The sequence below is a fragment of the Eulemur rufifrons genome, chromosome 14, assembly GCF_041146395.1.
Source record: "Eulemur rufifrons isolate Redbay chromosome 14, OSU_ERuf_1, whole genome shotgun sequence".
NCBI classification, from domain to species: domain Eukaryota; kingdom Metazoa; phylum Chordata; class Mammalia; order Primates; family Lemuridae; genus Eulemur; species Eulemur rufifrons.
Window position 1 is genome coordinate 33,141,925 of NC_090996.1, and position 24,937 is coordinate 33,166,861.

General features: G+C 50.2%; 2 protein-coding genes across 4 annotated transcripts in view; one reads left to right on the forward strand and one right to left on the reverse strand.

Annotated features, from left to right (window-relative positions):
* DNAAF8 (dynein axonemal assembly factor 8) overlaps positions 1-311 on the reverse strand; it is a 12,618-nt gene extending 12,307 nt beyond the window's left edge. The window contains exon 1 of the mRNA XM_069486976.1: positions 290-311. The gene's annotated coding sequence lies outside the window, so the exon portion shown is untranslated. The remainder of the gene's footprint in view (positions 1-289) is intronic.
* The window catches only part of ANKS3 (ankyrin repeat and sterile alpha motif domain containing 3), a 26,879-nt gene extending 1,942 nt beyond the window's left edge, over positions 1-24,937 (forward strand). The window contains exons 1-17 of one of the 3 annotated variants that reach the window (XM_069486973.1): positions 594-850; positions 3,056-3,227; positions 5,442-5,640; positions 5,840-5,961; positions 7,400-7,481; positions 15,268-15,403; positions 17,827-17,985; positions 19,472-19,609; positions 20,172-20,284; positions 20,591-20,755; positions 22,155-22,279; positions 22,401-22,542; positions 22,862-23,034; positions 23,296-23,384; positions 23,978-24,061; positions 24,338-24,429; positions 24,540-24,937. In XM_069486973.1, the coding sequence (XP_069343074.1) occupies positions 829-850; positions 3,056-3,227; positions 5,442-5,640; positions 5,840-5,961; positions 7,400-7,481; positions 15,268-15,403; positions 17,827-17,985; positions 19,472-19,609; positions 20,172-20,284; positions 20,591-20,755; positions 22,155-22,279; positions 22,401-22,542; positions 22,862-23,034; positions 23,296-23,384; positions 23,978-24,061; positions 24,338-24,417 (2,001 nt within the window). In that variant the 5' untranslated portion in view covers positions 594-828 and the 3' untranslated portion in view covers positions 24,418-24,429; positions 24,540-24,937. Of the gene's footprint in view, positions 1-593; positions 851-3,055; positions 3,228-5,441; positions 5,641-5,839; positions 5,962-7,399; positions 7,482-15,267; positions 15,404-17,826; positions 17,986-19,471; positions 19,610-20,171; positions 20,285-20,590; positions 20,756-22,154; positions 22,280-22,400; positions 22,543-22,861; positions 23,035-23,295; positions 23,385-23,977; positions 24,062-24,337; positions 24,430-24,539 lie in introns of those variants that run through there. The other 2 variants (XM_069486974.1, XM_069486975.1) reach the window with 2 other exon arrangements.

Sequence of the window (24,937 nt, forward strand, 5' to 3'; positions counted from 1 at the left end):
AGGTCGTGCTTTTAAAACCTAAAGCTGGGAAAACGGAAAGCCTACTGCCCTTCCTCTCCCCAACGCCCAGCCTGTTTTCCCCACTCCCGTCCAACTCCTGACATTGATCTCTGCAGCTGCGGCAGGCCCTTGGCCATTCACCGCGGGCCACCGCCTCCATTCCCTGCGCGGTCCTGACAGGGCTATAAACAGCTTCCAGCGCGTCACTCCAGTCGCGTTGGCCCGGTCGGGCCGCGGCGCGATTACTGAGGCCGTCACCCGCCTCAAATCCCCCTCAGCAGAACCTTACGTTACTGGGCCGCCGGCCGCTCTCTCCCCTGCTCCCCTTTCGGGACTTGGCGTGTCCTGCCTCTCTTGCAACAGGATTGGCTCCCCTTGCCGGTGAGGGGGCGGAACAGGGAGAACATACCCTGCTTATTGGCTACCGCGGGCATCACTCAGCGAGCTGGGCAAACTGACCGGAAGGTCGTGGTGCGGGACGGGCGAATTCCACGGCGCCCGGGAGCTGCCCCGGCGTGGACCTGCGAGCGTCCCGGCGTGCTCCGCGCCCTCCCATAACTACTTCCGGGGCGGCAGCCAGGCCGCTAGGGCCGGGTGCTGTGGCGGCGTGGGTGCGTGCGCGGGGCCTGGGGACGGTAGCGCGGCGGCGGCGGCGGCGGCGGCGGCGGCGGCGGCGGCGGCGGCTCAAGGGCGGCCCGAGGCCCGAGGCCCGAGGCCCAGCGCAGGTAGGCTCCGTGGCGTCCGGGCTCCTCCAGGTGCCGGCACCTGCTGCCCGCCTGGGCCCGGCCCTCGGGCGTCCGACCCTTCGCTTGCTCGCCGCGTGGCTCAATGACTCCGAGCCTCCGCCTCTGTAAGTGTGGAGCGGGGACGGTAACGCCCTGCACATTGTAGGGTCAGTGTGGGGAATGCCTGCGAGGGAGGTGTCGAGAAGTGTCTGTGGCTGTAGGTGCTCGGGCTGTTGGCTGGGGACCCGCCACGGGGCCTGTGAGCGAGCTTTGCGCCACCACAGTCCCTGCTGCAGTTCCGGGGTGGCCCTAACTCCCCATGCCCGGGCCAAACCTCCTCCGTGGGCGTGGCAGTGGCCACCAGCAGCATTTTTTTTTTTTTTTAGTTAAAGTTTATTTTAAAGGCAACATAGCATTTTACAAAATGGACGGAAACAAAAGGTAAAGTGAAAATTAAACGGTCTCATCCCCAGTGCTACTTCCTGAAGATAAGTTCTGGAAACGAAATGCAAAGAAAACTTTCTACATGTGTTCAAATATATGCATGAATAGAATAGTCATCTCGTTAACGGGTTCCCCATCGTTGGGGAGTGTTTGTCATGTGGCAGGGTGATAAAGGAAATCAGTAGCTTTGTAGTTCCCTGGCATTCAAGTTCTCCCTACATAGGCTCCTGGAGGCTGGGTCTGGTTCTGATTGCCCCTCAGAGCTTTGGGGTGTCAGACATGTGAGTGCCCAATAAATGGAGAGAGAACGTGGGCCCCACCCTGGGGGAGCCTTGGGAGCAGGAGAGACATGCCCAAGGAAGGCTTCAGGGATATTGGAAGGGACCCTCAGCCGACACTCAGTTTATCGTGGATTCTTACCGAGGCTCTGTTAGCCAGGACTGTTCGGGGAGGCGGCTGCATTTTCTCAGGCTCTGCCAGCTGAAGACGCTTTATACCCAACTATTACTGCCTGTCAGACCCACACACACTCTCACCAAAGGCCTGCAAAGTCTTTGTCTCCCACATTCGTGGCTTGTTTATTTGGCCATCTTGGCTGTCACCTTGGGCTTGGAAGTGTTCTTTGGTAGAAACTGAGGTTCTAATGGCATCTATAAACTACTACGTTACTTCTAGGTCATCTGAATGTGACAAGGCCTCCTTTGTTTTCTCATTTGCTCCCTTTTCTACACTTTTTCCTGTCACTGCTAGGCCTTAGGATCCTACTAGGAAGCCCATGACTTGGCTTTGATTTGGGTAGGATTCCTGGTGTGCCATTGATGGTATTTTCCCATGGCAAGGAAAGTGTCACCTCACCAATTTACCAGCCTATCCTGCTTCCCCCCTTATCTCTCCCGCTTTCAAGGAATGCATGGGTAGATTCCTATTCAGTTGACATTTGCTGAGTACCACCAGCCACATCCTTCTGTGTTGGGGGCTTTCTTTCCATTTTTTTCAAAAACATTAATTTATGTAAAATTTATATACAGTGAAGTTGATTTTGGTGTTCAGGTCTTTGGGTTTTGATAAATGCATAGAGTCACGTATTACCACCGCAGTCAAGATAGAATAGGTCTGTCACCCCCAAAATTTCCTCTGTTGCCCCTTTGAGGTCCCCGACCCTATCCCTTGGAACTGCTGTCAGGGCCTCCAGCCCTTTAGTTTTGCCTTTTCTAGAATGTCATAAAGGAATTACACAGGAGGCACCCTTTTGAATGACCTCTTCCATTTAGCATAATGTATTTGAAATTCTTTCTTGTGTGGTGTTTATTGCTGTGTAACATTCCATCGTATGAATGTACCACCTTAGCTTATCTGTTCTTCCGTGTGTTTAAACAGCAGCTGTGAGATATCATGGCCTCCTTAGCCAGTGAGGAACTGGGGTTGGAGATGCTAAGTAGCAGAGCTGAATTTTGATCTAACCCCCAATCTAGGGTTCTTTGCCACCAAACCCAGGAGCTGATTTGATCAAAAGACCCAATTAGCATTTCTTTACTGCCCATCCAAGAGGTTTTCAGGGTCCTAGAGTTCCTGGAGAACGCCCTTTTAGGATCTGGGGCCTATGGATATTGGCAGGAAAATGGACACGGGAGTTAATGACTCACTACACATGCTCCTCTTTTTCTGCCTGGTGTCAAGCTCACCAGCGTTAGCGTGATGGAGCTGCCCAGACCATACACTGTTTAACTGAAGAACATTGTCTAAGTCAGTCCCAGGGTTGACTGCGTTGCGTAGCAGTCTGATAGGTTAGTGACGTAGCCGCCTACGGAGGGCTGGAGTATGACCAGCCCGTTGATCCCCTGGAACAACAGGAAGGAAAGACCTGACGCCTGGGCCTCCCTCCGCAGTGATGTCTGAGCTCAGCGATGAGGCCAGCGAGCCGGAACTCCTGAACCGCAGCTTGTCCATGTGGCACGGGCTGGGGGCGCAGGTCAGCAAGGAGGAGCTGGACGTGCCCTTGGATCTTCACACGGCTGCGTCCATCGGCCAGTACGAAGTGGTGAAGGAATGTGTGCAGCGGTAAGAGATCTCGGGGAGCTTCCTTCTCACGTCTTACGTAGCATCTCAGCGGCTTCAGATCCCCTGTGATGGGGCTCCGCCCACAGTTGTGCATGTTTAGTGTCCGTGGGGTGGGTTAACCCTGCTTGTCTGAGGCAGTTGTCAGTAGTGATTTATGCTGGGCACTGACAAAGAAGGCAGTTTTTATTTCTAGGAAGAAAAAGGTGATTTAAACTTTAATCAGAGGCCTATAAACATTAATTTATAGTTTACTTTAACCAGAGTAATTTTATGGTTTTCACTGATTGCAGAAATGCTAAAACAAACAAAACAAAAATAATGCTAGAAAGTGACGGCCCTGGCCTTCTTTCCCAGGAGGGTTTATTCGATCCCTCTTCTGCCACAAAGGATGTGAGAGGCCGGCTTTTAGCTCCCCTTGGGGGTGGCCTCCCAACCTCACCGCCCACTTGCCGTTTTACTAGTCTGTATAGGAATAATAAGTCCCAATACAACGAAAAGCCCATGGCAGGGCCCATGGCTGCGTCTTGCTCATAGTACAATCTGATACTTAATGTAATTTTTGGAAAAGGGGTCCTCTCCTCTCTGTATCTCCACCCCTTTGTGTTCCGCCATACTTTATGCTGTCTCTGTTTCCCATTTCTCATTTGATAACTTGGTGCAGCGATTTCTGTCCATACCTCTGTGTGCCTTCTCCAGTTCCTGGTGAGCCAAAGCAAAGCCTCGTTGAATCCCAGGTCTCTGGTTCCCAAGTCATAGGCCCTTACTGAGACATACCTGGCCAGTGGGGTACCAGCGCACCCCGGGAAACGGTAATTGGTGGTGCTCCTGTGGGCATGCAGTCAGCACGTCCCTTCACAGGCTCACCAAGACTGCTGTTGTGACTCTGCTCCTTTGCAGTTCTCAGACTCTCAAAGCTTTGGGTGTCCTGCTGTTAATAATAAAATACATAGTCCAGAACGACTCCACGGAGGAACAGAGGGGAAGCAAGCCTTTGACGAGATTTTGACACTAGCTGAGACGGAGGCTTGCTGACAGTAAGCACAGACCAGGGCCAGAGGGAAGTTGGAGGCAACAGAAGGGAGGATTGGGGGTCAAGGGGAGGCCAGAGAGCCTCAGAGAGATGGTTTACGGCTGCGCAGAGGAAAGCAGTATAGGGATGAATTGGGTCCGTTCAGGTTCACTGCAGGAGGCGTCTCCACATGGCTCCCCCAGCCAGTGGCTGCCACTGCATCCTGGTAGGATCAGGACCTTCTGGAACGGCTGCCTGGGCGTGCATCCCAGAGTCAGTGGAAGATGCTAGTGAATGGAGTAATTGCCTGGTGTAGCTTAATGTGTGTATCCTACAAGCGGCACAGATTTCGTGGTTTGATGGTCAGTTGCCGCCTCTGGAGGCAAGGATTATGGAAGAGGAAAGGCCCATGAGGCGTTAACTGTGCAACATGCTCCTGGGAGTGGATGTTATTTTAAACTGTAACTCCCTACCCTAACCCCAAAGTCTGGGCTAGGAAGCCCACATTTTTTTCCTGTAAGAAAATGCGTTTTCAGAATTTTAATGGAAATACAGGATTCTTGGTAACAAATTTGTCAAGAATGTTTCTGTCGGGTGAGGTAACAAAGGAGAAATTAGTGGGACTTGTCCATCGTCCGAGTCCCTTCCTCTCTCCTTGTTGCCCCTCTCCACCCAGCAGCGGACTAGCAGACTCTGGTCACTTAGTGGTAGGTGGCCAAGACTCAGGTCAGGGTTCTCAGCCTTGGTTGCTGACAGTCCAGGCCAGAGCATTCTTTGCTGGCGGGTGGCCGTCCTGTGCACTGCGGGATGTTGAGCAGCATCCCTGGCCTCCACCTGCTAAATGCCAGTAGCTCTTCCCTCCCCAGGTAGGATAACCAAAAATGTCTCCAGACTTCTCCAAACACCCCCTGGTTGAGTACCATCTTGCTAGCTGGTGGTGTGAAAGAAGAGAGTTGAATTGCTGGTCTTGGGCTAGGAGGAGGGCAGACGAGAATATGAAATCAGAGGAGGGAGACAAAGGCAGTCATACAAGAAACTTTAAGCATTTCCCTGCCTGCCTGCCCCCCACCCCAGTGACAGCCAAGGTGGCAGACAACTTCTGCTTCCTGTCAACTTGTTCCGCTGGGCCTGGACTTGCCACCAGCTTTGGTAAACCCCACGTGTGAGACGGCTGGGCGTGTCTAGCATATCTTGCGTTTGTTTAGGAGAGAGTTAGATTTGAATAAGAAGAATGGTGGTGGCTGGACCCCGCTGATGTATGCCTCCTACATTGGACACGATACCATCGTGCACCTGCTGCTCGAGGCAGGGGTGAGTGTGAATGTGCCGACCCCGGAAGGGCAGACTCCACTGATGCTGGCCTCCAGCTGTGGCAACGAGAGCATCGCCTACTTTCTCCTCCAGGTGAGCTACGAGGGGACTCAGGCCCAGAAACCTGAGGGGCTCCCCCAGCCGCTCTGACAGAGACGTGAACCACTGCAGGCCACAGCGTGCGTGTGTGCTCGTGTAATCACTTCTGATTCTTTCAGCATGACGGCCTGGAGAGCGCCTGCCCGGCGCAGAGGAGACGAGGCTGTAACACACATTCTGTGTTCTCTTGAAGCAAGGTGCTGAGCTAGAGATGAAGGACATTCAAGGCTGGACTGCCCTCTTCCACTGCACCAGTGCCGGGCACCAGCAGGTGGTCAAGTTCCTTTTGGACAATGGAGCAAACGCCAACGTGAGGTGATCACCACATCTTTTGTGGCCATAGGAGTGGGCCGGTTTTCTTCTAACGCTAAGAAGGGCAGCTCTAGGCAGCTGACCAGAGTTCAGGGCCACCCCTGCCTCAGCATGAGGGCTTCTGGACAAAGGGGTGGAAGGGACAGAGTCCCACCCAGGCTCAGAACTTTTCACCTATCTTCCAGGCGACATTGGGTGCATCTCTTCAGGCCCTGAGAGCTTCATTTGTTTATCTGACAACCTGGGTAGCCATGCCCACATTCACAGAGCTATTAGAAGAATTACATGTGTCATAGGCCAGGGGCTGGCCGCAGCACATGGTGTTTAAATGACACGAATTCAGTGCTAATTCTTCCTTTCTCCCACCTTTTGTATATATCTGGTGAGGTGATGCTTTGAAAACTATCATAAGTTTTATTTTATTATTTTTTAAAATTTTTATTTATTTATGTTTTATTTAAATTTTTTGAGATGAGATCTCACTATGTTGCCCAGGCTGGTCTCAAACTTCTGGTCTCAAGCCACCCTCCTGGCCTCAGCCTCCCGAGTAGCTGTGGGTAGCAGGGACTATAGGTGTGCACTGCCGTGCCAGGCTCCAACCATGAGTTTCATAAGCTGGAAGTGATATTGTTGTCTAAAGCGTGTCATGGTAATAATCCTCTTTCAACACAGCAGGCAGCAACACAGCATCCACCTGGTACTGTGCACAGCCCCCTGGCTGATGTCATCTGTTACAAGACACGTCATAATTTTTTATGCCACTAGGAAAGAAAGAAAATGCTACTGATTAAAAGTCAACTCACCTGGTGATTTAAAGACACATTCTGACTTCAGAGATTTTAAAATGTGAAAAAAGTGTATCTTAGAATGGATTAAAAACAGCATTTAGCGTGGGTCCTGACTTCTAGATCAGCATGAACAAGGAAGGGTGGGGAAGCCCTCTACACACAACGCTGAGTCAGTGATGAGCAAGCACCAAAGATAAGACGCAGTACTAAGCTTAGCACAGACAGCTAGACTATTGCACTTGAGCTTCGGGAGGGGCTTCTTGGAGGATGTTGAACTCGAAAGCCAGGATTTGGATAGGTGGGTCGGAGGCGTTAGCTCTCTGTGAGGAGTGAAGAGCCGGAGCTGCTTTTGGAGCATGACTGAAGTAGAGATTGAGGTGATAGCAGGTGGGAACGGCCCAGAAGGAGGGAAGACAGGGAGACAGAGCTGTCTTCAGGACAAAAGGCCAGTGCTGGGATAAACCCCAGAAGAGTTAATGAAGCTGTTGTATTAACTTTTCTTATCTCACCTCGGTAATTCTTAGGGAAAAGAGAGACCTCTCTCTACCTAGGGATAGGTGGTGGGTGCGTGGGCCAGGTTTTGTCTTCAATAGGGCGTTTCTGCCTGGCAGAACTTCTCTCTGCTAACCATCTGACTGGCTGTCGTCTTGCAGGGAGCCGATATATGGGTTTACTCCTCTGATGGAAGCAGCTGCTGCTGGTCATGAAATAATCGTGCAGTATTTTCTGAATCACGTAAGTGACCCGGTTTATTAGCTTGTAATTTAGTCACAGCAAATGGGGAATCACATTACTGAAGTGTAAACTATAACAGAATTTTCTTTTCCACAAAAAATAACTGCTCTTCATTTATTTATTCAGTATATTTTCATTGAGTGTCTGTTGATGCCAAGTGTTGAGTGGTGCTTAGGCATTAGAGATACAGTGGTGAGTAAGAATAGACACCTATTCCTGTAATGATTTTGAAAATGCTATTATTTCAAAAGTGTAGAAAAAAAAATTTTTTACTCACCCACTCACTGCTCTCAGAAAAATATTTTAAATAGTAAATAGCACTCATAATCTCATCACTTAGGAACATGTAGAATAAGAAAGCAGAGATTGTCCCATGTTTTTAAACCTCCTCTTGCTGCTCCCCAAGATACCCTCTTGGTTTGATAAAGAGCTCCCCAGGACTTTTCCTCTGCTGTCTAAAGCTGTGTTTATAGATAACTGCACACACACTGCTTTTTGTTTTGAACAAAAAAGAGGTTCATGTATTTTTGTTCTGTAACTTTTTAAAAAATGATTTAATATACCATACATGTCTTATTCTCGTACAGTATTGCATGTATACTCTGTGTCACGATTAATGAAGTTTCATTTCCAACATTTTGCAGTTATCCTTTTATACGCAGCTTTAGTACACTTGCAGTTATTTATGTTTTATTTCTACAAGAGGCATTGCTGGTGCTCACATTTTATTTTTATTTATTTATTTATTTTTTAAAGATAATTTCTTTCTTTCTTTTTTTTTTTTTTTTTGAGACAGAGTCTCACTCTGGTGCCCGGGCTAGAGTGCCATGGCATCAGCCTCACTCACAGCAACCTCAAACTCCCGGGCTCAAGCGATCCTCCTGCCTCAGCCTCCCGAGTAGCTGGGACTACAGGCATGCACCACCATGCCCGGCTAATTTTTTCTGTATATATTTTTAGTTGTCCATATAATTTCTTTCTATTTTTAGTAGAGACGGGGTCTCGCTCTTGCTCAGGCTGGTCTTGAACTCTTGACCTCAAGCGATCCTCCCGCCTCGGCCTCCCAGAGTGCTAGGATTACAGGCGTGAGCCACCGCGCCTGGCTTGGTGCTCACATTTTAAATGTAATAGGTCCAAGGCCGCGTGCGGTGGCTCACGCCTGTAATCCTAGCACTCTGGGAGGCCGAGGTGGGTGGATCGTTTGAGCTCAGGAGTTCGAGACCAGCCTGAGCAAGAGCAAGACCCCGTCTCTACTAAAAATAGAAAGAAATTATCTGGACAACTAAAAATATATAGAAAAAATTAGCCGGGCATGGTGGCACATGCCTGTAGTCCCAGCTACTCGGGAGGCTGAGGCAGTAGTATTGCTTGAGCCCAGGAGTTTGAGGTTGCTGTGAGCCAGGCAGACGCCACGGCACTCACTCTAGCCCGGGCAGCAGAGCGAGACTCTGTCTCAAAAAACAAAACAAAACAAAACAAAAACAAAAGTAATAAAAAAATAAATAAATAAATTTAATAGGTCCTTGCTGGGCACAGTGGCTCACACCTCTAACCCCAACACTTTGGGAAGCCGAGGCAGGAGGATCACTTGAAGCCAGGAATTTAACACTAGCCTGGGCAACACAGTGAGACCCTATTTAAAAAAAAAAAAACTTAATAGGTCCTAATAAAAAGATAATTAAAAGACAGAAGACAGGCAAAGGACCTGAATGAACATTCTCCAAAGAAGATAAACAAGTGGCAAATAGGCACATAAAAAATTGCTTGCACAGCTGCTGGCTTGTAGTCCCTGTGTTTTGTAAATCTGTCCCTACAAAAAAAAAAAAATTTAAAAATTAGCTGGGCATGGTGGCATGCACCTGTAGTCCCAGCTATTCCAGAGGCTGAGGCAGGAGGATCGCATGAGCCCAGGAGTTTGAGGTTGCAGTGAGCTATGATGATGCCACTGTACTCCAACCTGGGTGACAGAGTGAGACACTGTCTCAAAAAAAAAAAAAAAGAAAGAAAGAAAGAAAAGAAATGCTTGATATCATTAGTCATCAGACAGAGAGACATGCAAATCATAATTGGTAGGGTCTCTATAATGAAAAAAACAGATAATAACAAATATTAGTGAGGATGTAGAGAAAGTAGACCCTTCGTGTGCTGCTGAGGGGAATAGTATGATGATGTATCCTCCATGGAAAACGGTCTGGCAGTTCCTCAAACAGTTATACCTAGAGATACCATAGAACCCAGCAATTCCATTCCTTAGATATATACCCAAGGGGACTAAAAACATGTCCACACAGAAACTTGTACACAAATGTTGATAGAAGTATTATTCATAATAGGCAAAAAGTGGAAACAGCCTGGATGGATGGCTAAACAAAATACGTATCTATACAAGAGAATATTATCAAGCCATAAAAAGGAATGAAGCCCTGAGCATGCTGCAGCATGAATGAACTGTGAAAACATTAGGCACAGTGGAAGAAGCCAGACAAAAGACACATAGTATATGATCCCATTCCTGTGGAATGTCCAGGATAAGCAGAGCTGTGGAGACAGGAAGTAGATTGGTGGTTGGGGAGGGAGGGAGGAATGGGAAGACTGGGGAGGGGGTGATGGCTAAAGGGTACAGGATCTCTTTTTGGGGTGATAAAAATGTTCTAAAATTGATGGTGGTGATGGTTGCACAGCTCTGTGAATATACTAGAAGCCATTGACTTACACAGTGTAACTGGGTGAACTGTATGGTGTGTGAACAATATCTCAATAAAGCTGCTAAAAACATCCACGGAGGAGAATTCAGGCAGTCCTAGCAAATTCCTGCTGACAAGGTTGTTTCTGTTGTCTTTCCCACCAGTAATGTATGAAGGTGCCCATTTTCTCACATCTTCACCAGCCCTGGATGTTAAATTAGTCTTTTAAGTTTTTGCCAATCTGGTGAGAGAATTATGGCATCTCGTTTTGGTTTGTACTTATTAAATGGTCGAACATTTTTTTTTTTTTTTTTGAGACAGAGTCTCACTCTGTTGCCCAGGCTAGAGTGCCATGGCGTCAGCCTAGCTCACAGCAACCTCAAACTCCTGGGCTCAAGCGATCCTCCTACCTCAGCCTCCTGAGTAGCTGGGACTACAGGCATGTGCCACCATGCCCGGCTAATTTTTCTATATATATTTTTAGCTGTCCATATAATTTCTTTCTATTTTTAGTTAAAGACGGGGTCTTGCTCTTGCTCAGGCAGGTCTCAAACTCCTGAGCTCAAACAATCCACCCGCCTCGGCCTCCCAGAGTGCTAGGATTATAGGCGTGAGCCACCGCATCCGGCCGAATGGTTGAACATTTTAAAATATTTGTTGGCCATGTGTATTTTATGAATTGTCTCTTTGTTTTCAGCTCAAATTTCTATTGGATAGTTTGGTTTTTTCTCACTTATTGGTGGGAACTTTTTGAATAATGAAATTTGAACATGGTATCTCTTTTAAAAAAAGAATTTGGGGACAGAACATGCACATGGTAAAGATGCAGATGAGGCAGAAGGGAGCGCTATGGGCCTGCCTCCCTCCCCTGTGCCTGGGTCTCCTTGGTCCCCTCCCCAAGGAAGTGTCTGCACACGCCCCTCTGCATTTATGCCCACAGATGTGTGCCTCATCCTACACGAAACTGCTCCCACCTTGCTTTCTTCTCAAACTTAACAATCATAGAGGTTGTTCTATGTCGGCATATAAATAGCCCTCTTTCTTTTATTTCTTTTATGGTGGCATAGTATTCCCCTATAGGATGAATCAGAGTTTCCTTAACAGTGGTCTGCATGTAGCATTCAGTCATGGCCAGCCGTTAGCTGTTCTGCCCAGCGCAGTGCAGAACATCTTTGCACGTACGTCTGTAAACACGTGCAGCCACATCTGTATGTACAGTACTAAAGGCGGACCTTTTGGGTACAGTATAAGCACGGTCTCGACGTGGATGTTGCCAGAGTGCCATCCAGACAGGGAGTTGCACAGTCTTACATTCCCACAGCAGTAAGAATTATGCATCTGAAATTATGAAATACTATAAACAACAACAAATAACGGGATATTGCAGCTCACCCACATGGATCCAGTGCCTGTGTTTGACAGGCGTGACATCTTGCCTTATTTGCCTCAGCTCTTGTCTGCTTTTTTTTAAAGGACACAATTGAAGTCCTCTTTGTAGCCCTTCCTGACCCCATCCACCCCTCCTCTTCCAGAGGTAACCACTCTCCAGATGTTGGTGTGTACCTTTCCTGTCCATGGTGTTATAATTTTACTACATACTATGTATCCTTAAACAATGTATGGACTTGTTTTGAATTTTTTAAAGCTTTATATAAATAACATATCAGGCCAGGCCAACACTGAGCGGCTCACACCTGTAATCCCAGCACTTTGACAGGCCAAAGCAGGAGGATTGCTTGAAGCTAGGAGTTTGAGACCAGGCTGGGTAACATAGTGAGACCCTATCACTACAAAAAGTTAAAAAATTAGCCAGGCGTGGTGGCACACACCTGTAGTCCCAGCTGTTCAGGAGGCTGAATTGGGAAGATCACTTGAGCCCAGGAGTTCAAGGTTATAATGAGCTATGATGGCACCACTGCACTCCAGCTGGGGCAACAGAGCGAGACCCTGTCTCTAAAAAAAAAAAATCAGACTGTACGTGCCCTCCAACAAAGTGTTGGTAGTGTAGAGGCATGGACTCGTGCTACACGCAGCTCTCTCTGTTAACGCAGTGTGTGCGCTGGCTGCCTTCGTCCCTTCCTGTAGAGCGGGCGCTTTCCTGTGTGTCTGCTTTGCCGTGCCTCACAGCGCTGCAGTTACCGTCACTCACACGTCTTCCTGAGCACGAGTCTGCGAATTTCTTTGGTAGTTCAGGGTGTGTTCTAGGCGTGTGTTGGTGTGTCTGGTGGGAGCATCTTCACTAGAGGGTGCTGACCTGCCCCGCTGTAGCAGTCCTGATTCACACCCCTCCCCACGGGGCTTATACTTTTTGGCCCTCACATCCTCACTAGCAGTTGGCACCTGATAGCACATGAGTTGTCTCCTGTTGATTCTTGCCTTTCCTTGATTTCTGGTGAGTTTGAACATCTTTTCGTATCTTTATTGGCCATTTGGGTTTCTTTTTCTGCAAGTAATTATTCTTTGAAGGTGATTCCACTCACACGAACATGGGTTCTTTAAGACACATCGGAGGGTCAGGAATAGATGGGCAGGAGCCCAGAACCATCAAAAGCCTCTGCCTTTAAGTTTAGAGTCCAGTTTTAAAAGGTAAAACTGGTGATCATAAGGGACAGGTACCCTTAAAACTTTTAAAAAGGAAAACGTATCGGAAAATCGGAAACTAGGTCTTTTATCTACTGTGCACATTGTTTCTTTATGGTTAAAACCTTTAGGTTCCTGTTATCAAACTAGAAATTAGCTTTTAAGGCTGAAGATTTCATAGCCGATTACTAACCAGAACTCTGGAAAGTGGGATGGAGGGGAGGTTCTAGAAAGTTAAGCTCAGTAAGCTCGTATAAAAATGTACTTTTTCCTACCAGAGAGATGTGTGGTAACCACTTTCTGTATTGGACCCAAGACCATCGGTTGATAATGGTTTTTCAAAGTAGGGGGAAAAAGGACATATAAATATTTATTATTCAAATGATATGTACTTGCTATAAACAAATTAGAAAATACAGTGAAGCAAAAAGAAAGCAAAAGTCACTGCTTGTCCCATCCTCCAGAGATAGCACGTGTTAACGTATCGTTGAGTGTCCTACAAGTGTCCTAGTGTTCACAGTGCACATTTTGAATCAAAGTGAAGTCACAGGCCGGGCGCGGTGGCTCACGCCTGTAATCCTAGCACTTGGGAGGCCGAGGCGGGTGGATCGCTCAAGGTCAGGAGTTCGAGACCAGCCTGAGCGAGAGCGAGACCCTGTCTCTACTAAAAATAGAAAGAAATTATATGGACAGCTAAAAATATATACATAGAAAAATTAGCCGGGCATGGTGGCATGTGCCTGTAGTCTCAGCTACTAGGGAGGCTGAGGCAGGAGGATCACTTAAGCCCAGGAGTTTGAGGTTGCTGTGAGCTAGACTGACGCCACGGCACTCACTCTAGCCAGGGCAACAGAGTGAGACTCTGTCTCAAAAAAAAAAAACAAAACAAAAACAAAACCAAAAGTGGAGTCACACTATATAGATGTTCTGAAATGTGCTTTTTTCTCTTTACAGTGCTCTGTGCACACCTGTCCGTGTTGCCACACACCCACCCCTATGTAAGTGGGCGGGAGGGCTCTGTTTTCTAGATACGCTCTCAGTCAGCTCACTAATCCCCCTTTTTAGCTTCTTTCTGATTCTTACTGTGCTAAATGCTGCAGTGAAAATTCTGAATTTTAGTGTATATCCTGAATTCTTTCCTTAGGTTAAATTCCTGGAAGAGGAATTGCTGGATCAAAGGGTGTGTACACTTTTTTTTTTTTTTTTTTAAGAGGCAGGGTCTTGCTTTGTTGCCCAGGCAGGAGTGCTGTGGTGGGATTGTAGTTCACTACAACCTCCACCTCCTGGGCTCAAGCGATGCTCCTGCGTCAGCCTCCCACGTAGCTGGGACTGTAGGTGTGCACCTCCACACCTGGCTAAATGTACATTTTTTGTAGAGATGGGGGTCTCACTATATTGCATAGGCTAGTTTCGAACTCAGGGCTCAGGTGATCCTCCAGCCTGGGCCTTCCAAAGTGCTGAGATTACAGGCGTGAGCCACCGCGCCTGGTCAGATGGCTGGGTCAGGAGCTGTGCACTCTCAGTGTTTTCAGTCCTTCTGGCTGATCTGTTTTACCTTCAGCTCTGAGACTGCATGGTTGAAGCTTTTAAATTAGAAAACTTAATGGGCTTTTCCAGTTTCAAAAGGAAATATGCTTATGGTAGTACATTTAGAAAATACAGAAGATTAGGAAAAATTCCATCGTCTTACTACTTAAAAATAATATTAACATTTTGAGCATGTTTCCTTCCAGTATTGTTTTCCATGCACTTCTTTGTTTTGTCTTGTTTTGCTGCAGTTGTAATGTATATGTACTTTTGTATCATGATCCTTTTTTAAACTTGATTATACAACTGTTTGTAAATATCACCATTTTTGGCAGTAATGTAGCTTACTCTTCATTCCCTTGAGCATTTGTCTCCAGGTTTTTATTTTTGCAAATATGTTGTGCTAAACATCTTTGTGCATAAAAGCTTTCACCGTACTTAGGAGTATTTTCTTAGGATGGCGTCACACAGGTGGAATTGTGCTGAAAGACTGAACACATTTTAGAGCTTTGGATAAAAGTGACCAAATTCTGTTTCCAGAGGGTGGTGCTTTCGTTCTGACTAGGTTTAGAAGGCTGCTGCTCTAATGAACCGTTGTCTCCAGCTCTCTCTGTGTGAAGAGAAGTGAAGTGAGTGGGACACAAGCCTGGGTACAGAAGGTGAAGTCTGGGCTCTCCACATGGTGGCTGCCACTCCCCCACCAAATGAGATCATGAACCTGGCAGGCAGAGTGTCGAAGGCCAGGAGCTGCTGCCCTGTCCAGACCCTAGAACCCCGCCCCCACTTATCCTTGTCATTGAGAAGAGAGTGAGAGCAAAACTTGTGGCTGCGATCCAGAGAAGCCTGCCCTTCTTTCTCTCACAGATGTCTTTCCTCACCCAGGGCAGGTGCACAGAAGCTTACGCCCTTCCTTCTCTCACCCCGAGTCAGCAGCCCAGGAAGCATGGGTGCTCTGAGGGAGAGAGCCCTAACTCTTCCTTCACAAATGTTTACAGGGAGTCAAAGTGGACACTAGAGACCACAGTGGAGCCACAGCCCGGATGCTGGCCAAGCAGTATGGACACATGAAGATCGTGGCCTTGATGGACACTTACTCACCCTGTCTGCCCAAGAGCCTCTATTGGAGCCCAGGTACCTGTCTCCCAGCTGCGCTTGGGTTACCCTGAGTGTTAGGGGCACCAGGAGAGAAAGACAACCCCTTCCCCATTCCTAGTCTCCACATGCTCCCCTGAGATTTGGCTCTGACATCGTGCTGGGAGACCATCTCTGCCTCCCCCTGCTGACGCCATGTGTGGTCAAGGTTGAGGCCCCTGGTCTAACGGAAGAGAAGGTAGACAGGTGCAGTGTAGAGTAGTACCTGCGTCTGAAAACACGCACAGGGTGCAGGGAGTTGGTGCCCATGGGAAGGCGGGTGGAGGGGAGGCCTCACGGTGAGGGTCTCTTCTTATTTCTGTTGTTTTACTTTGCCTATGGTGTTTGTTGCCATATGTTTTAGTTTTATATAGTCAAATTTATTAAACTTTATTGCCTCTGGATTTTGAGTTGGAGAAAATCATTCCCAAGGCCCTTGTTGTACAAGAATTCACTCAAATTTTCTTCTCATACTTACATGGTTTCAGGTTTTACATTTAGATCTCTGATCCATTTACACTTTATTTTCATGTATGGTGTGAGGTATGGATCCACTTTTATCTTTTTCCAAATGATTACACAGTTGTCTTGGTATGAATTATTTAAAAATTCATCTTTGACCTAGTGTTCTGAGATGCCATACTTATCATATACTAAATTTCTATTTGTACTTGGGTCTTTTCCTGAACTTGAATTCCATTGGTCTCTCTGTATTCATGCACCAAAGCCACGGTGTTTTGATCATAGAGCCTTTTTGTAGTATGTTTTACGATCAAGTAGGGCTAGTCCCCATCATAGCTTTCCTTTTCTTTTTCACTGTTTCCCAAGCTATTGCTTATTTTTCTGTTTGAACTTGAATATTAACTTGTCTAGTTCCTTAAGAACAGAGTGTGCATATTTTTATTGATATTGTGGTAAATTTCTAAATTAACTATATCTTTATGTTGTTGAGTTGTCCTATCTAATAACAAGGTATGTCTTTTTGTTCCAGCGTACTTTGGGTCTCGTAGGAAGGTTTCAGATTTTTCCTCATATACATTTTGCATGTAACTTAAGTTTATTTCTAAGTATTTGATCATATTTGTTGCTATTGTAAGTGGGGTTTTCTTTACCGTTATATCCTTTGCTTATTGTCAGTGTGCATGAAGGCAATTCATTTCTCTAAACTGATTTTATATTCTGCTACCGTACTGAATTCTTTTATTGTTCAAGTTAGTTTTTTTTCTCTAGGGCTTTTCAGGTATACTGCCATAAAATCCACAAGTAGAGATTCGCTACTTCATTCTGATTCTTGAGCCTCTGATGTTTTGTTGTTGTTGAATTGCCTTGTTCTTTTGTTTAGTTGCCACTGCCTCTAGTACAGTGTTAAACGCCATGGAGACGGTGCACATCCTTACCTTGGTCCTGACCTTAGTGCACATGCCAGATTAAGTAGGAGGCTGGCTTTAAGAGGAAGGTGTATATATATTTAAAAAAAATATATATATATAATATATGTGTATTTTATCATATTAAGAAAGTATTCATTAATTCCTACATTCTTGAGTATTGTTTTTATGGGAATAGCTGTAGAATTTTGTCAAAGACTTTTTCCACATCTATGGAGATGATTAGGAATTTTGTCTATAGCTCTCTTCATATGGTATATTATATTAATGAATTTCCTAATCATGAACCAACCTTACATTCTTGGCATAAATTGCACTTGATATATTATTTTCTTCATGTGTTTTTGGATTCTGTTTATTAATATTTTTTAGTATTTTTGTATAGGTATTTATAAGTGATTGGTCTGTTATTTTCTATTTTTGTTTTGTCTTTATCAGGTATAAGTATCAATATTATACTTCATAAAAAGAATTTGAGGCCGGGCGTGGTGGCTCACGCCTGTAATCCTAGCACTCTGGGAGGCTGAGGCGGGTGGATTGTTTGAGCTCAGGAGTTTGAGACCAGCCTGAGCAAGAGCGAGACCCCGTCTCTACTAAAATAATAGAAAGAAATTATATGGACAACTAAAAATATGTTGAAAAATTAGCTGGGCATGGTGGCAAATGCCTGTAGTCCCAGCTACTCAGGAGGCTGAGGCAGGAGGATCGCTTGAGCCCAGGAGTTTGAGGTTGCTGTGAGCCAGGCTGACGCTACGGGACTCACTCTAGCCCGGGCAACAAAGTGAGACTCTGTCTCAAAGAAAAAAAAAAAAAAAGAAAAAGAATTTGAAAGCTTTCACCATAACTCCCGTGCAGTTCCCTGTGGCCCACTGGGAGAGTGCACTGGCCCATTTGAGTGTTTCTCACGAGGGACATCCTGGCAGACCCGCTTCTCTTCTTCAAGAAAATCAGTTACGATTTTTTTCCAGTTAGTAAAGGACTAGTAAATACCCCATCACTGAACAGACTGTCATAATTTTGGTGTTTTTCCCACAGAAAAATATGAAGATCTAAGCTCTTCGGATGAGTCCTACCCTGTTCCTCAGAGGCAGAGGCCCTGTAGGAAGAAGGGCCTCAGCATCCATGAGGGGCCGCGCGCCTTGGCCAGGATCACGGCCATCGGACTTGGAGGCAAGACCCCGCGGCCCAGCTGTGGTGAGCAGTCCACACTTCCTGGTGGCTCTTTGCTGTTGCATCCAAAAATTCTGTCTTGGTGAGAGCAGACAAACTCTCAGCTCCTGAAACGTGGGGCTCTGGGCCCCGGGCTGCAGGTAGCCAGGCTTCTCCTGCTCGGGCAGTGGGACTCAGAACCAATTCCAGTGATGGAAATCCATTAGTTGTGGGCTAGCTCTCCGTTTTCGGTTCATCTCCTTGGTTATTAGAAATAGAACTTTCTCTCCTGCAGCAGAAATGTAGCTAAGCTCAGATTCCAGTCATCAGATATGTGGGACAGCTAGTGCAGGGAAGATGTGAAGTTTGACCTCCCACAGCCCTGGCTCTGCCCCGTCACCTGGGCACAGCGTGGTGACCCATTTGCTGGGCCGAGCTGGGTGTGCCTCCAGGGGCAGAAGGCCAGGCAAGGCTCTGCTGCTGTCTTCTCAGGGGGATGGATTTGATCCTCAGGCCCTTCTGAGAAGGACACTTGAAATTGTCAGCCTGTCGGTGTTGCTTTTTGAGAGTGCTGGGGTCCGATCGTGCTTCAGGCCAGCTGGGTTTGGCGCTCACTCTCTTTCTTTCTGGCCTGCCCAAGAGATCAGCCTGGGGTGTGAGTTACATTTTCCTTTGATGCCTGTCACCCATCCGTGGCAAGGCCAAGGCTGCTGCTCCAGCAGGCTGGGTGGATGGGCCCTCCCTGCAGGCCCAGGCCTGGAAGAGCCTGACTTAGTCAGAAGAGACCACTTTGCAGTTGAGAGTACATGAGTAACTCGATTCCCGGCTAAGACCCCAGGAAGAATTAAACTCTCTGGTTTGTGTTCTACCTTTTCTACTTGTTCTCTTATAGGCAGATCTAGTCAAGGGTTATGTAATGTTGTATTACTGCTGTTAATTTTTAGCCAAGGGCCTTTTCCCTTCACGTTCAGCCAGATCTCTTTGGCTGGGTCGACTGACCCAAGGAGGATTACCTCTCGGTGCCTATGTTTAAAGAGGGCACAGGAACGTGAAGACATCTGGTGGATGGGGGTGTGTGTGTGTGTGTGTGTGTGTGTCCGTGTGTGTGGCGGGGGGAAGGTCAGTACGTATTTCTAGGTATCAATAAAACGAACACCCAGTGGTATAGTTTTTCTTTGCCTTAGGAATCTGTAAATACAGCTATTTCCTACTTTTCCCACTTGGAAAAGAGATAGCCTGGTGCAGTGGAGAGAGGACCCAGGCTTGACCTGGACGCCAGCCCTGGTTCCACCAGCCACTTGCCATGGGACACCAGGTGGTGTCTAAAACTCTCTTTCCTCACCCACAAACTGCAAATAACAGCTCTGGCCAGGTGACTGTGGCGGGTAGATGAGGTAATGGCCGGGCGGCTCCTGCCTGTCTGCTGAATCCTGGGTCTCCTACACCGAGAACCCCGAGGACGTGGCAGCAGTAGGAACGAATGTGTCTTCACCTTGTGTCTGTGGGTTTACCTGCCCTGTTCTGCACACAGAGCAGGTGCCTCCACGGGGCTATGTCACCTTCAACAGCAGTGATGAGAACCCCCTGGAAGCGGAGGGCCTCTGCTACCGGGACGTCACCTCCCCTATCAATGACCGGGACGTGGAGAGCAGCAGCAGCAGCAGCCGGGGTACGCACCTCCCCACTTCCCCGCATTGCCGGGCCAGGGGCCGACTCAGGTACTGGAGCCTGTGTGCCCACCCTGCCCAGCCAGCTGGGGCTCGGCCCTGGGGCGAGTCTGTCCACTAGAAAACGGGGAAGGGTTCAGAAGGCCCTGGTTCTTAATAAAGAATCTGATACAGGACAGATGAGGAGAAGCTTCTGGTCCAGTGTCCTCCATGCAGGTCAGGGGGAGCCATTCCGAACTGGAAGCCTTCTGGGGCTCTAGGGAGTCTTCCCGGGGGAATGTCGTAGTTACACGTGTGTGTCAGTTCAGCAGCTCTTTACTGACAGTCCGCTGCGTGTAAGCACTGTTCAGGGTGCTTGGGATTTATCAGTGAACAAAAGCCAAGAACCTGCGTCTGTGTAGAGGGGAGGGTCAGGCCAGGCAGGCAGCACAAGGCAGGAGACGCCCAGCTGTTGAGCTGAGGAGCATCTGGCTGCAGTGGCTTAGGCCCAGGGCCTTGGGGCGTGTCCCTCGGCAGCACCCCAGGCGAGGCCTGCAGGCAGGTGTCCTCTCTCCCTGTCATCAGAAGAGCAAGAGCGCGCTTTCTGTGCCAGCCTCGGGGCCGTCCGGAGCAGCAGCAGCGAGGGCCTGGCCAGAGCTCAGGGGCTCAGCAGCGAGGCCTCCGTGGAGAGCAACGAGGTGAGAGTCTCCTTCTTTCTTGACTTCCTGCTCCTTTCCCGTTCTTGACGTTGGGGGGTTGCCTGCCACCCTAGTTAATTTGGGATGAGCAAGTCTGGTAACAAGGCTTAAGTGCATTTCTGCGCTGGGCTGTGGGGTGCAGTGTCCGGGGCCTGGCCTCTTGGAGGGTGGCGTGAGTGTGGGTGACGCAGGCTGCAGGGAGCCACCGAGGAAGCTGTGTGTGGCAGGTGGGTTGTGGGGGAGTTTCATGAAGGCTCCCAAATCTTAACCCATGTGGTGACTTCAAAGACACACTTCTTGCTGCAGGACTCAGATCACGCACGTAAGAGCTCCGTTCGCAAACAAACTAAGAGTTACGTGAAGACTAAGAATCGTTGCGGCCAGTGGCTTCCCAGCGCTGGAACTTCTGGGGCAGTTTGTACCCCAGGATCTGTCCCCCAAACCGAGAGGTCCCCCTATTCAGGACCCCAGGTAAGGCCGTTTAGGAAACTGAAGGTTATGCTCTTAGAAAGACAGTGCTGCCTGTGACTTGTGAGGTGTCACTGTGTATTTACAGTGAGCCAGGCACAGACGCCGTAGGCAGAACAGAGTGGTGGCGGCTTTTCCCCAGATGCCCAGTAAACCCCAGGCTCAGCTGATTCCGTTAGTGGCCCAGTGACAGGGTTTGTGCCGCGTCCCTCCACAGAAAAGCCCTGTCTCCTTGGTGTCCGTGCTCGGCAGCCTCCTCGAGCCCTGGGGAGGAGAAAAGCAGGACAGACCTCAGCGGCTTCCCGGAGTCGGCGCCAAGACTCGTGGAAGCAGAGAGCACTGAGCCCACACTGTGGAAACTGCCACTGCTGCCTCCTGTGCTCAGTCTGAGCACTTTCTTAGGGGTCTCAGGGGCGGCTGAGCAGCTGAGTCCCCGCCCTCTGCAGGCACACGTGGGACAGAGCGACAGAGACGGAGGCACAGGGGAGGCTCTGCTCCTCGTTTATCGAAGCCCCAGCACTGCTGCCCTGCCAGCTGGGGTTCTGCCGGCTCCTCCTGCAGCCCCTCTCGGGCCGCACCCCCGGCGCAGGAGCAGGGCGCACGCTCGGTTCCTTAAACACATGCTGGCTGGAGAGCTTGCAGTTGTGGGGGTTTCTTCAGGCTGTTTCTTTCAGAAAGTAGTTTGAGGAAAATCAGAGTAATCACCTTCAAAAATGTGTTCCTCCACTAAAAAACAACACTAAAGTTGCAAGTACAGAAACTCTAGAGTTGAAAAGTACAACCAAATTGAAACTTTCACTAGATGGGCTCAACAGTGGATTTGAGCAAGAAGAAAGAATCGGAAAACTTGAACATACGACGTCTGAGAAACAAGGAACGAAGGAAGAACGAGCAGAACCCTGTGAGGCGCCATCAAGCTACCAGCACACGCGATGCTTTGCAGCGGGGGAGGAGAGAGAAGCAGAAGACACGTTTAAGGACTAGCCTGACCTTCCCAAACGCGAACGAGACACGGAGCTCTACAGCCAAGGAGCTTGATGCACTCCAAGTAGGATAAACACAGAGATCTAAACTTAGACTCATCAAAATCAAAATGATGGACAAGAGAATCTTGCAAGGAGCAAGAGGGAAATGACACATCCCAAAGGGTTCTCAAGATGAACAGCCTCGTAGCACCCTTCACAGAGCTAGCGTTCGTTAGGCGTGTGAGGAGCCACGTTCCAGTGATAAGTACGAGGCTAGGTGAGACCGGAGACGGGACGGCAGGGACGGCAGGGCTCAGAGCGTCCTGTCTGCCTGAGGGCGCGGAGCAGGAGGGGCGTGAGCAGGAGCTCACCTTGGGCCAGGAGCAAACGCTCTGCGCGGCTGCTGCCCCTTCTCGCCCGTCTGCTCTGCCCTGCAGGACCTTGCTGCGCTGCTGGAGCAGATCGGGTGTCTCAAGTACCTGCAGGTGTTTGAGGAGCAAGACGTGGACCTCCGCATCTTTCTGACCCTCACCGAGAGCGACCTGAAGGAGATCGGCATCACGTGAGTCCAGCGGCCGTCTCTGGCCCTCACACCCCTTGTGTCAGCCAGGCATCCTGGGACCCGCTCGAGTTCTGACTGCAGAGACGACGCTGATCTGTGTCTTCCCCAATTCCCCCTGCAGGTTATTTGGGCCCAAAAGGAAGATGACCTCTGCCATTGCCCGCTGGCACAGCAGCGCCCGCCCGCCCAGCGACGCCCTGGAGCTGGCCTACGCCGACCGGCTGGAGGCAGAGATGCAGGAGCTCGCCATCCAGCTGCACAAGGCAGGCGGGGAGTGGCGGTGCCCACGGGGACAGGGCAGGGACGGCAGCCAAGGTGGAAGCCAGGATCCCAGTCCGCACAGGAAGGGGACAGCAGCACACACAGAGAGAGGAGTCAGACACACACAAGGGCAGGGGCCAGGGAGCAAGCGGCCAGCACAGGGCACAGGGCTGGGGAGGCCCCGAGATGGAGTGGGGGGAGTCAGGGTCAGAGACAGAACCACAGACTCAAAGCCCCTGAGCAGAGCAGTGCAACCCGAGCCGCCGTGGTCTCGGGCCCCCGTGTCGGGCCCCCTCCCAGCCTGGCCCTCCCGCCCCACAGCGCTGTGAGGAGGTGGAGGCCATGCGGGGCCAGGTGTGCCAGGAGCAGGAGCTGCGGGCCGTGGTGGAGAGCTGCCTGCTGGAGCAGGACGGGGCCCGCAAGGACATCCAGGCCCAGCTGCAGGAGACCTGGGCCCTGGCCCGAGATGCCACCCTCATTCTGGACCAGCTGCAGTGAGTAGCTCACTTGTCAGCCAGGGGCCCTGGGGTCACCTGCTGCCCCCCACCTCCCACTTCACGCGGGCACTTCCTCCCTGCAGGGCAGACCCAGGCGGCACACGGCGCCTCGCTCCTGTGCGTCAGTGCATCTCCCTGGCCAGGCCTCAAAGGCCGGCTGTGGGGACAGGGTAGGGCCTCTACCCCTCCTTCCGCTCAAGGGTCTGGGGCGGGGCGGGGGGCTCTGCCCTCACCAGCACTTGTTCCCATGTCTGGCAGAGCCTGTCAATCTGAGCTGTCAGCCCGAGTGAGGCAGGACCGACTGTCCCCTGGTGCAGCCGCCCTGGGCCCAGCCTTCCCACCGTCGGGTAAGAGCAGCGGCCCGGCTCCGGATGGGCAGAGGGCAGGGCGGGAAGCCTCGAGGCCGGGTTTTACGCAGCAGGCTCAGCACGGCCATCTCGCTGCACCCCGCTCTCCCCGGTCCCTGAGCGTACCCAAGCCCGGTGTGGAGGGGAAGGGGGCCCTGGGGACCCAAGCCCACTCCTCACCTGTGATGGGAGAGTCACCTGCCCCCAGTGGTAGAACGCGTGGCAGTGACAGTGTCAAGACAGTCCTTGTGTCACTGCCAACTGTGTTGTCCAACACCTACTGTGACTTCAGCCTTCAGTCACGGGGCCACCCGAGGGCACAGCCTCCCGTGGGCTGGACTCTCACACTTTCTGTCCCAGGGCTCAGCCCTGCTTGGCAGTCAGTGTTTGGGCCAGCAAGCAGGAGAAAACATTTCTGTCACAGTCTTTTTGGTCTCATGGACCCGCAAGTTGGGGAGGGGGTTGCTCAGGCCTTGACCGTTGGGTGGGGGGTGTTCTGACCCAGGGAGGGTCCCCTGGTCGCAGTAGCTCAGGATAAAGGCTGGGTCTGTGGTGACGCAGACCCCAGGCCAACTCGGTCCTCTGCACCACAGACTCCAAAGGCTGGCAAGCGTCCCTGCAGGCCATGAGCCTGCCCGAGCTGTCGGGAGCCCTGGAGGACCGTGTGCATGAGATGGGTGAGTCTCCCAGAGGGGGGCAGGTGGCCGGGCCCCACCCAGGGACCAGACTTTGGTGGAGACTGAGTGCCCCTTTTATTTCAGAGGGACCCTTCCCAGGGAAAGCAGGTTTGAGTCCCTCCACCCCAACACCGTCTGTCCTCAGGGCTGGGGTCATGCCCGCTATGGGGCAGCCTGGACAAGAAAGCCTCCAGCTCCCCGTTCCTGGTGCCCCAAGCTCCTCCTCCCTGCTGCCACCCAGACTTGTGGCAGAGCACTGTCTGGTCCCGTTCTCAGGGCGAGCACTGTGCTCAGTGACCCAGAGCCTGGAGAAGCTGCAGGTGCTGAGCAGCAAGGAGAAGTGGCGGGAGCCCTAGCCCGGAGGGACGGTGAGTGTCGCCAGCCGGGAGCCTGCGCCAGGGCACCAACAGGGGCAGCTACGGGAACAAGTACGCGCCCGCCCTCTCTCTCCAGTCTCACCAGGGCCTTTTCTTTTCAGAATCTGACGTTGGGTGACTGATCCACCCTGAAGCTGTGTGTCAGGAGGGCCACGCGCAGGCGGCTGCGGCAAGCAGCACGGCCCGGGGGGGCCAGAGGCTCAGGCCCCGGGAGCAGCCGGCAGACACAAACAGGACAGGGACTGTGGCCCGTGCCAGGCAGCTCGGGCCAGCACCAAGGCAGGACGAGGGCCTGTCACCCAGAACCTGGTGGTAAGGCCTAGAGCTTGTGGCCTGGCCTGCCCTGGCCCAGGCCCAGGCCAGGCACGGCCTTGGGGGGAGAGAGTGTCCCCATACATGGGTGCCAGAGGCTTGACCTTATGAGAACCGGGGCATCTGGAAAATGTCATTTGTTAGAAAATAAAATTTATGACCAACTGGTGAAGGGCTCAGTTCTGAT